General features: G+C 44.8%; 1 protein-coding gene across 7 annotated transcripts in view; it reads left to right on the top strand.

Annotated features, from left to right (window-relative positions):
* Positions 1-426: 426 nt before the first annotated feature.
* Positions 427-11,435, top strand: part of PKD2L1 (polycystin 2 like 1, transient receptor potential cation channel) — a 34,563-nt gene continuing 23,554 nt past the window's right edge. For 5 of the 7 annotated variants that reach the window (XM_047703555.1, XM_047703556.1, XM_047703558.1 and 2 more), the window contains exons 1-2: positions 5,304-5,831; positions 6,360-6,473. In XM_047703555.1, the coding sequence (XP_047559511.1) occupies positions 5,597-5,831; positions 6,360-6,473 (349 nt within the window). In that variant the 5' untranslated portion in view covers positions 5,304-5,596. Of the gene's footprint in view, positions 541-984; positions 1,185-5,303; positions 5,832-6,359; positions 6,474-11,435 lie in introns of those variants that run through there. The other 2 variants (XM_047703553.1, XM_047703552.1) reach the window with 2 other exon arrangements.

Here is an 11,435-nt window from a genome sequence, read left to right as displayed (position 1 = left end):
AACTAAATCCTTAATTCACAGATATTTTTCAAACTCATATCTTTACTTGTCTAATATTCTTTTCTGGTGTTGGGTATTTAGCTTCCTCTTTTCTAGCTTTTAAAAAATTGTTATCAATTATGCTGAAAGAAACATCACGATAGGTTTCTAGATTTGGAAGTATAAGGTGAACAGAACAAAAGAAAATCAAGCTCTTGGTTTCAAATTCCCATTCAGGAAGTTTAAAAGATTTCTCAATATTGACCTTTTTTGAGGTATGATTGACATACAAAAAGCTATACATCTTTAATGTATACAACTTGATGAGCTTGGGGATAAGTATACACCTATAAAGCCATCACCTTGGGAAATTTTTCATCGCTTTGTAGTTTTACTACCCCAGCTCTCTTATTAATTTCTGCCTCTTTCCCGGGTGTCAAGGAGATAATCGATTTCAGGAACGAAAAGCGGTTGGATCCCATGTGTTCAGAAGGAATCTATTGCAAGCCTTCAAGCTGAGCTCAAATCATGTACCCGTAACCATGAGGGATAAAGGTTACTGTAAGTTGCAACATTTCTTGCATTGTTGCATTGTTATAACTTTTTTTTTGTTCGGTCATTTAACTCATTCTGTTTCCTTGTACAAAGTAGCAGTAACACATTTCTGAATCTCAGAAAACACTGTTTGCTGCAGGGCCAAGAAGGGGGATGAGAGGTAGAAATCATAATTCTATTCTTCATTTGCCTTAGAACTTTGCGTATCCTGCTGCATTGCCTCATAGCTCCCTGTATTTCTCCCGTGTAGCACTTTTTATGATTAAAATTCATAAATTATCCGTGTATTTGTTTAATGGCTATCTTCTCTACCAGGATGCATGTTCTATGAGACAGAGGCCCTGGTCTTATTTGCTGCTTATCACAGAGTCCCTTCTGTCTAGTCAGCACTCAGCAAATACTCGTGGAATGAATTAGGACTGCAATGAGGACTCAGAATGCAAAAATATGTGTCCCCTGTGATGGGACCCTCAGAAACTGGGACAAGGGTGTGTGTGTGTGTGGTGTGTGTGTGTGTGTGTTGGGTGATTGCCCTGAGACCCTGAAATGATGCTGGAAGGGTGAGCACCTGGGAGGTTTGCCCGGGTGCTCCAGTCTCCCCTCCTCACAAGCTTGGGACATTCAGTCAGCCAAGTCTCTTGTGAAATTTGGTGAGTTGCTCTGAAGGAAAGAACTGTGTTCTCTCAGGTCCTCTTCCCCATAATCCCTCTTCTCTCTTATGCCTTTCCCCTCCACCTCCCCCCCCCCCCCTTACTTTCTAGCCTGGTGTCTCCAATTCACAGGAAGCTCTTTCGTCGCCCACTCCACCCTCTGCGGTAGGAGGCCGGGCTGACACTCACCATCCTGTACAGAACCCTGCCGGCCACAGTGGGAGCTCTGCCTGGGGGTGATAATGCTGACTGATTACTTCAGGACTGTGTGGGCCCTCCATGTCCGGACTGTGCTCAGCCGGGGGCATGATCATGGCCTCAGACCCAAGCTTCTGGGCAATTGCAGACTAACTTCCTTATTTTTGTAGATGATATCATCTGTCTCTCACTACCTGGGTGGGTTTGGTGGGTTCCCTCTACCTGTCCAATCCTCTGCAGAAGGCATGGGCAAACAGGAATAGCTGTCCAGGAGGGTTCTCTAGAAATGGGAGGAAAGCTGAAGGGCCCATTTAAAAAGGTTCTCTTTGGAGAGATGGAAGATACAAAAATGTATTCCAGCAGGACTGGTTAAATCCAGGAGGCAGTAGGAAGGAAGCAAAAGACTGAAGTGGGTCGTGTTGATGAGGGAAGTGGGTTTCCTCAACCTTCTCTGTGAGGTCCCATGAAATATAACAAAATGCTATTTTCTCAGCTTTCTGGGTGGGGACAGCTGCAACAGGACTTCATACATCCAAATCTCCCAATGGATGTGGTTTGTCTGTTCTAAGGAGCTGTGGCTTGTGGTGGCCCCTGGCACCAGGCTAGGATGTCGTTGTACAGAAACAGGAAGGGGGAACTCCCTTGGGATTAGCCTTCTCATGTCAGTTTGCTTGGTCCACAGTGTTTGTTGCTAAAAACTTAAGCTACTCAAATTTTGGTGGTTTTTTTTAAGATTTTATTTATTTATTTGACAGACAGAGATCTCAAGTAGGGGGAGAGATAGAGAGAGAGAGAGAGGAGGAGGCAGGCTCACTGCTGAGCAGAGAGCCCAATGCAGGGCTGGACCCCAAGACCCTGGGATCATGACCTGAGCCAAAGGCAGAGGCTTTAACACACTGAACCACCCAGGCGCCCCAAATTTCGGTGTTTTTGCCACACAGATGACCGGTGGTGGTATATTAGTGAAGGGTAAGACTTTCTGTGCAGGGTTTTCTTACAGATAAAAGATCACCAGTGTCTTCCATTGAGAATCATGGCCATTGTGAGCCCCTGTTGTTTATGGAGTATGCTCTATTATGTTTATCGGGGTGGAAAATGTTGAGGGTCACTATGTGAAACACAGAAGGTCATTTGAAGCTTCTCCCTGTAGAAAATGGACTGCAAGTCACTCCAGGGTTCCTCTTTCTAGAATGTGGAAGGTGGCTTAACCTGGGGAAATTTACATAGAGAACTGATGGAAAAATGGGCCACAAGTTTCCATCCTACGCCCTTTGCTGTTTCTGGGCTCTTTGTCAGGACCTAATATGGATCTGAGTAGGACTAAAAGCCTGGCTAGGATGACTATGGCGTGAAGAAGGAGTGTACTGGGGGCAGAAATGTAGTAATCCTTTTCCTGGTGTGTGCAATAGAATAGCACGCCACCAAAAAATGTATCCCAGTGAAGCAATGGGGCCAATTCACCAAGTGGGCTAAGAGGCAACATGATGAAGAAGTATATTGGGTTCTGATGGACGGCAAGACTTGCCATGTGCTCAGGAAACTCTTTTAAGAGCTACTTTCTCTCCAGATTACTGTTACAATAGCCTTCAGGTGAAATGCCATCCTTCCACACTGCTGATGTCAGCTGGAGTGGAATGGGGGTGGACACAGAGCATTCTGGGACCCTTGTCTCTCAGAGGTAATAACAACAGAGTCCTGACCGAAGCTATCTCCCTGAAGCATGAATTGCCGTGACTGAGTAGAGTTCACAGGGATGGACGCTACAGTAAGATAACTGAATTTATTTTGTGCTTTATAGCACACAGTTTGTAACGATTTCTGTATCTACTATATTACTCCTAAAATAGTCCTGCAGGTCAGCAGGGCAGGCTTGAATACAAACACTTTGTAGATACAGAAACTAAGTCTCAAAGGGACATGCCCAGAACTATACAGTTACAGAACCAAGACTTAAACTGGGAGTGTGGGTTTCAAGGTCAAGACTCTTGGGTTTTGCTAAATTGCTAAAAGGCAACCTGAACCCCAGGATTCTGACATTAGTTGCCCTTATTAATGGGGCATTCAGGAAAAACCAAGTGCCATAGATTACTATACTTAGGACTTCCTGAGTAAGACTAAACCACCCAGGAATGCCCAGCATCTTTTGAGAAAATTTCTCAAGCTTGTTGTATAACCTGTGCTCCCCCGGGGTATTAGTGGGTTAATCCACACACGTAGGGTAGGCTCAAGACTGAGCAGGGAAGAATAATGCTTCCTGGGTGAGTGACCGGGAGTAAAGCAGTCCAGCTCTGGCCTTAAGGTCACAAGGGTGTGGGTCCTGTCACATGATGAACTTCTTTGAGTCCATCCAAACTCTTGTTGATCACAAGCCTCTCTCTCTCAGAATATAAAATTATCTCCCAAGGAATCAGAAACCATCTCCTGTTCCTCTCGTCACTTCTTTGACCTATACTGCTAGCTTCCTGTTCATTACCTTTGTCCTAATGTTCAGTTTTTCAAGCCAAGGGTCCTTTTGCAATTGTTTGAAAGCCTTGTGGGTGAGAGAGAGCAGCTCCTGTTCGTTCACCATCTGCTGATTTCACACAAAATGGTTTTTCGTCTTCCCAAAGAAAACAAGCATCTTGAAATGTCTATTTGCTGCCAAAAGATAGAGATGAAGCTCTTCCATCCAGAGAAGCTCCCAGGGAGGCCTGAACTCTAGCCCAGACAGCCCTAACAGTATCTGGGCCTGGGGTAAGAGAGCTGCTGCTTCTCCAACCCTTTCTTGGGGGTAGGAGAGCACCTATATTCCAAGGACCCGAGGCCAGCATTGGGTTGTCTGGGATCAGGATCTCTTTAGGGCGACCACACAGGACTGGTGACTTCCACTGGGCTGGTATTTTACTGAGGGGGAGGTGGGCTTCAGTTGAGTGGGGCACTAGAGTGGCCTAGATGGGGAAGCAGCAGGGGGGGGAGAAAGGGCAACACCCACTGCAGCCATCTGGGAGGAGGGGGTAACCCCCTGCACCTGTGAGGCCAGTGCCATTTTGGGCCACAGCACATGCCTATAGCGGAGCTAGGGCAAGGGATCAGAGGCCGGAGCAGGGCCTAGGTAGGGTCGTGCTGGGGTTACATACACCTGAGATTGAAAAGAAAGCAAATCAGCTCAGATACCTCTGAGAGTTCCATCTTGTGCTCATGCTTAAGAGTCCTCAGTCTAGTACTAAGAGCCCTAAGATAAAATTGTCAGCTAAGCTGGGTCCAGACATTCACTCCTTTTCAGGAGTCCCAAGGCACACTGTCCTTGCCCTTTGCTCTCTGATATATTCTCCCAGTCAGGGTTTAGGCCCTTCCCTAGGCTGTGCCCCACACCCTTAAGGAATACCTTCCTGTCAGTGTAGTTCCCTCATAAGCCATATGAGGACAGACCTCATAAGGATACAGATAATCTGGAAGTCCAAAGTGCCCCCCTCACTGCCCACCCCCACCTCAACAGCAGTCGGAGACCCTGACCCTTAAGTGTCTAAAACAGAGGCTCCTCCTGCTACTAGCTTTTCCCCCAGGTGTAGGGGTGGAGTGAGGGAGGGGAGCCCCCCTTCTCCACCCCACCAGGGGACAGCTCAAGGTGAGACATTAAAGGAGCCTCAGATGCCATTGAAGGAGCCTGAAAAGAGGCAGCATTTTCTAGTTTCCTTCCCCCAGCCTTGGTCTGCAGCCCAATCCATGTCGGCCCTTTCAGGAGCTTTTAGTGGAAATTAGCCCAGACCTGCCTAGGAGTCTGCCAGCACCTCCCACTGCTCTTTCATCTCCTCTTCTGACTGGGACGACCCCCCACCAGGCCTCTTCTGGAAGCAACCATCCTCTTCCTCCAGTACTGGCCTCTCTCACCCCTCCTTCCTTCCACCCCAGTCTCCACATCTCCCTCCCAGTCCTCTCTTTCACCTGCCAAAGCCCTGCTTCACAGCTCCCTCCCAGCCCATTTCTTGAAGCTAGAGGAAGAGAGAGAGAGAGAGCCCCTGACAAGACTGATAGCCATTCCCCACCCTCTCCTCTCTGCCCCCTCCCCCTAGGGGGTGCAGATGCCCTCTACAAAAGGCAGGAAGCAGAGTCTTCCTGAGACCAGCTGCTCTCAAGCTCCTTTGCCTTCCGCTGGCTAGACTGGGCTGTGTCTTTGCTCCTTCTTTCTTTAGGTGACAGTGGATTCCTGAGGTGCCAGGCCCCCTACCTCATTCCCCATGAATGCTGTGGAAAGTCCGGAGGGGCAAGAGCTCCAAAAGATGGGGAGTGGAGCCTGGGACAACCCTGCCTACAGTGGTCCCCCATCCCCACATGGGACAATGAGGATCTGCACCATCTCCAGTGCGGTGCCCCCCCAGTCCCAACCCAAAAAGCCTGAAGATGGACTCCAGGAGAAGGCATATAGGACCCTGATATCCAGCTGCTGCTTCCAGATCTGTCGTGGCATCAGAGGTACCTGGTGGGAGGAGGGATCTCCCTCCTGGGATACAGGAGTTGGGGAAGGAGTCCCAAACCCTTGTGGCAGGAGATGTGACCTGAAGAAGAGGTGGATCTCAGTCTCTTTAGGCTTTATGAATTGTCTGTTAGAACTTAAGTCCCCAGAACACAGAGGCCAGTGTAGTGGTCTCTTAGAGGGGGAGCCTGGTACAGTCCTCTCTGGGGGCCCAGAATGGTATGGTGGGACTTAGCTTGAGGGAGGACATGTTTGTGGTGATCCCTTAGACTGCCCCACCTGAAACAAGGACCTCCTTTCCATGTCTTCATTCTCTGCTACCCAGTGTCTTTTCCACTCCCCCCGGGGTGTTTGATGGAGGGCAGGCTTGAGTGTGGTTGGAGAAGCCAGATTCAGCCAAGATACAAGGTGATGTGTGAGCCAAGGGCCAGGGTAGAAATGGGAATAAAATCCAGGGACCAGTGGGTCGGGCACCTGGGAGGAACCCTGCTGCTTGCGATCCTAGGCATCTCTCCCATGTCCCTTAGGACTTTGGGGAACAACCCTGACTGAGAACACAGCTGAGAACCGAGAGCTTTATGTCAAGACCACCCTCAGGGAACTGCTAGTATACATCATGTTCCTGGTGGACATCTGTCTTTGTGAGTACCACCTGCATCTGTGAGACAACACCTGTGTACACACTTGTGCAGCAATGCCTGTGGAGACAGCATCTGTCTGTGTGAGCAGGCTGTATCCTGGCATTGATTACCTTTTCAGTTTAAGATATTTTGATTAAAAGGAACTTGTCACTGGGTTCAGGAGAAGAAGGCAGGTTGTTAGGAAGCGGTCAGTTACTTTGTCAAGAGTTACAAGGGAAATACAGTTTTTAAGTTCACGTTCCTGACACCAACTCAGCAGCCACCACATTCTGTTGGCAAGTGGAAATTTTTACCTTTCGGTAGAAAGTGGAAAACCATTCCTTTCTATTTGGAACGAAAAACAGTTTGGTAGGTTTCAGTGGTTATTATGCTAGGTCAGATCCCCATTTCTTTAAAGGCAGAAGGAGAAAGGTTCAGCAGACCTTAGAGCTCAGATGCCTAATAAAAGGGCTAAAGATGTAAGCGGTGTAGTTGTGGTCAATGCAGCTAAGACTCTCCTGTATGAGAGACCACCATGTTCCAGACATTGAAGGAAGCTTATTTAAAGTTCTAGCTATGGACACAAACTGGAAAGGTTTGGTGTCTAAGTTGAGAGGACTAAGTGAAAGGATAAAACAAGTGCACCATGGAAGGATAGAGTCAAAGAATTATAGATTGAAGGTATAGGCTCCGAATTTACAGACTTGGGTACAAACACCAGGCTCTACCTACCATTCACCTGTTGAGGAAACTTGAGCAAGTTGTTTAATTTCTGTGAGTTTCAGTTTCTTTTTTTTTTTTTTTTTTTTTTTGACAGAGAGAGATCACAAGCAGGCAGAGAGGCAGGCAGAGAGAGAGGAGGAAGCAGGTTCTCTGCTGAGCAGAGAGCCCGATGCGGGGCTCGATCCCAGGACCCTGAGATCATGACCTGAGCCGAAGGCAGCGGCCCAACCTGCTGAGCCACCCAGGCGCCCCGAGTTTCAGTTTCTTGATCTATACCTTCCAATCCAATAGGATTATATGAGGTTCATATAAGATAATGTTCATGAAGTCATTACCCCAGTAAAGAGTAACTAGTACCAGTAAATAAATAGGCATATGGTAAAAAAATACTTCATAATGGTCACTACCCTGGTCTCCAGACCCGATGCTCTCCCTATATGAAGGGTCTCCCTATATGAGGCCCAGTACTGGATGAAATACTCCAGGGGCATACGACCAGTACAGAGTTCGTGATGCAATTCAGTTGTATTCAGATTTGGGGGATCTATGAGGCCAGCAGAAGAAGTGATATCTGGACTGGAAGCTGAAAGATGAGGAGGATTTAGTTCCTTGAAAGGAAGGTGAAAAGAAGGGAAGTTCCTGGGAAGGGAGATCAGCGTGTGCCTAGGGCTATGAAGGCCTTTACATTTTGATACTTCCAACATGTAGTAAAAGAGTACTGTTACTAACTTTCTAGCCTCCATCCTCTTCCAAAACTAGAGGCAATCATGAGCCTTGGATCTGGTCTCAGCGGGGCTACTTTGGCACTCTCCAAGGTCCTGACCTCACCTTCCTGTCAGTTCCCCGTCAGCCTCCCTGAGCTCTGACCATCTGCAACTAGACTATATATTCTCAGTGGGAATGATATACCCCTGAGGCGGTAGAAATAGTTTCTTGGAGAGGAAAAAAAGAAAGAAAGAAAGAAGAAGAAAAAAAAACAACTTAGATATTGCAAAAGTTTTTGGCCCTGGAAAAGGCCACAGTACATAAATAAATGTAGTATTTATGTGCTATTAAAATTTAACTGGGGTAAGGGGTGATTAGGAAGAAAATGTCTAAAAATGCCCTCGAGTTGAGGGATAGTGCCAAAAAAGGTTAAGAAACACTGAACTAGACCCTTATAATTTTCCTACTCTGTGTGCTTAGCTCTCCTGCCTAATGATAGGGATGCAAGTCCTAGCCATAAAATCTGACATAAAATATGGTGGCTGTTGTGTGGTTCTATCAGGAGGCTGTCTTCTAAGAGCTTTAATGACATGTGGTTGGCTATGCATCTTTATCAGTATGCTTTTCCCTGTCAGTTCCTATGACAGGGTTCAGATCCTCTAGGACCCACATTTGGAATCAGGGTAAACACATTGGCATAATGGAAAGATATAAACACTGGAGTCAGACAAACTAGATACAGATACCAGGTCTTCCACTTACTGGTTTTGTGACTTTGGGCACTTCCTTGGGTAGAACAAAGAGACTAGTACCTAACTTATGGAGATAACATATATAAATAATCTAACACAATCACTGATAGTGATTATCTTTGTATTACCTAGTAGAATTTTAAATACTTATTTGGTCCTCTAGACTGGTAATAAAAAATACCTTTCAAGAAAGAAACAAATCAGGGGGTGCCTGGGTGGCTCAGTCATTAAGCATCTGCCTTTGGCTCAGGTCATGATCCCAGGGACCTGGGATCAAACCCCTCGGGCTTCCTGCTCCACAGGAAGCCTTCTTCTCCCTCTCCCACTCCCCCTGCTTGTGTTCCCTCTCTTGCTGTCTCTCTCCTTGTCAAATACATAAATAAAATCTTTTTAAAAATTACTAAAAAAAAAAAAAAGAAAGAAGCAAATCTGAAAGGACTACATATTGCATGTATGTTTTGAGGAAGGCAAAACTATGCAGAGTAAAAGGATCCGTGGTTGCCAGGGATCTGGGAGGAGAGGGAGATGAGTAGGTGGTGTGTGGAGAATTTTTAAGACAGTGGAACTACTCTATATGACAATATTATGGTAGATACATGTCATTATACATTTGTCCAAACCCATGTAATATACAACATCTAATGTAAAGTGTGGACTTTGAATAATAATGTGTCAATGTAGGTTCATCGATTATAGTAAATGTGTTACTCTGGTGGGGGATTTTGATAATGAGGAAGGCTGTCCATATCCAGAGGCAAGGTATAAGGGAAATCTCTATACCTTCCATTCAATTTTGCTTTGAACCTAAAACTGCTCTAAAAACAAGGTCCGTTTGGCTTGTAGCTGGCTTCACCTATAGGGATAATATCATTTGAACAGCATGATTTAAGTTAGGGCATTTTTTCTGGAAGACCTCAGTTAATCCTTACAACTACCACCACCATTGTTATTAACAGCACACACACCAACCTGTTATTAAATAAAAGCACTATGCTATGTACCTTATCTTATTGACTATGCACAATGATTCTAGGATATCAGTTCTGTTATCACTTCCATTTTATAAATCAGGAAAGGTTTAGATATGTCAAATAGCTTGCCCAAGGCCACACAGCAAGCCAGTGGCAGAAGCAGGAATCCAATACAGTGATTGTTGACCTGACTCAATTTTTGAGCCTTTCAACTAGAGTCTACTACAGTCTCTCTGCATGCAAAGGTGTTACACATAAATTTATTAACTCCTGTCAACATCTTTGCAAGGATGACTATGTGTCCTATATTAGTAGAAGCATAATTTTGAATTCTACTGTCTGATTACTTTTTTCTTTTTATTGCTGTATTTCTAAAATGACATGAAAACATTAAAGAATATTTTGAAATATAATTCAGCTATAATTTATCAACGTAACACCAAAGATATTATCATTTGTTACCAGCCTTTATCCATATATTTACATATTTTACCTATTGTATCATATGGTTCCCTTTCTTCCTTTTCTTTCTTTTTTTTTTTCTTTTTTTTTTTAAAGATTTTATCCATTTATTTCAGAGAGAGAGTGAGGAGAGCCTGAGCAGGGAGGGAGTGGCAGAACCTGCTCAGGATCTGAGCTGAAGGCAGCCACTTAACCAACTAGGTCACCCAGGCGCCACTCGTGTGGTTCCCTTTCACTTAGAATTATATCTTAAATATTTCCTTATGTTTGTAAGTAGTTTTTAGATATTTGTTTTAATGACTATAGTCACATCACAATTAATTAGAACATTTCTCTTGTTATTTCCACATTTGCCAACTGTAGGTAAATCTATACTTGCTACTTTTTGCCATTTCTGTTAAAGTATTTCCTTGGGAATTGCCAAGGAGGGAGATGCTAGGACAAAAGATAGGAATACCTTCTTAGAACTTGGTTATATGTTGTCATTTAGCTTTTGTAGGGAATCACACAAATTTATTATGCCACTAATACTTTGAGATCATACCAATTTTCTCACTGTCTCACCAACATTGGATATTCTCATTTTTAATTTTTATTATTAAATAGGCATAAAATGGTACAATTTGCCTTAATTTGTCTTTGATCACCAGTGAGGATGGATTGTTTTTCTCACACTTTAATTTATTATGTAAATCTATTTTTGTGTAAATTGCTAAAGGAAGGTATGTTTTAAGAGGGACAAGGGAGGGGATGGGGGTAAAGTTTGGACCATTAAATCCTAGGTGAGAGACCAACCACCAGGGAGCTCATTTCCAGGATTTGGGTTCCTGGGGCTAGGAAAAATAGTCAACTTTGGCCTGGGACAGGCCCTCATAGACTTCAGTGCTCAGCTATACTGACCACATTTCTTCTCCCCTATGCTTTATTTGAGGACTTGGATGAGATACCAGAGCTATTTGGAATTTCATCAGCTAAAATAGAGCTATCTTTTTTATGCAGGCAATGTGGGTGAACCATCTATCTTCCCATAACAACCATATCAGTTGCGCAGCCTTTTAAATCTTACAAAGAGCTTGTTTACCTATTACCTCATTTGATCCTGACGCAGTCCTGTAAGGGACAGATATTATTTCCATTTCACAGATTAGGAAGCCGTTATTATTGTCATTATGAATAGTCCAGGAGTGATCAGTAATTCAGAATGGTCCTTGATGGGTGGAGTTGGTCCTTTTCTTTCACACAGAAAGCACTGGAGAATGATTTTCCTGCCTCCACTCCTCCCCTCCCACCATCATGATATTTATGAAAGGCCTTCCAGCTCTTTGTCTTCTTGGCAGGATGGCTGTGGCCTTTTGTTGATGGAGGAAACA

Source organism: Lutra lutra, chromosome 14, assembly GCF_902655055.1.
Source record: "Lutra lutra chromosome 14, mLutLut1.2, whole genome shotgun sequence".
In the NCBI taxonomy this organism is placed as follows: domain Eukaryota; kingdom Metazoa; phylum Chordata; class Mammalia; order Carnivora; family Mustelidae; genus Lutra; species Lutra lutra.
The sequence above is the reverse complement of the archived record's forward strand: the minus strand, read 5'-3'. Positions and strand labels throughout refer to the sequence as shown.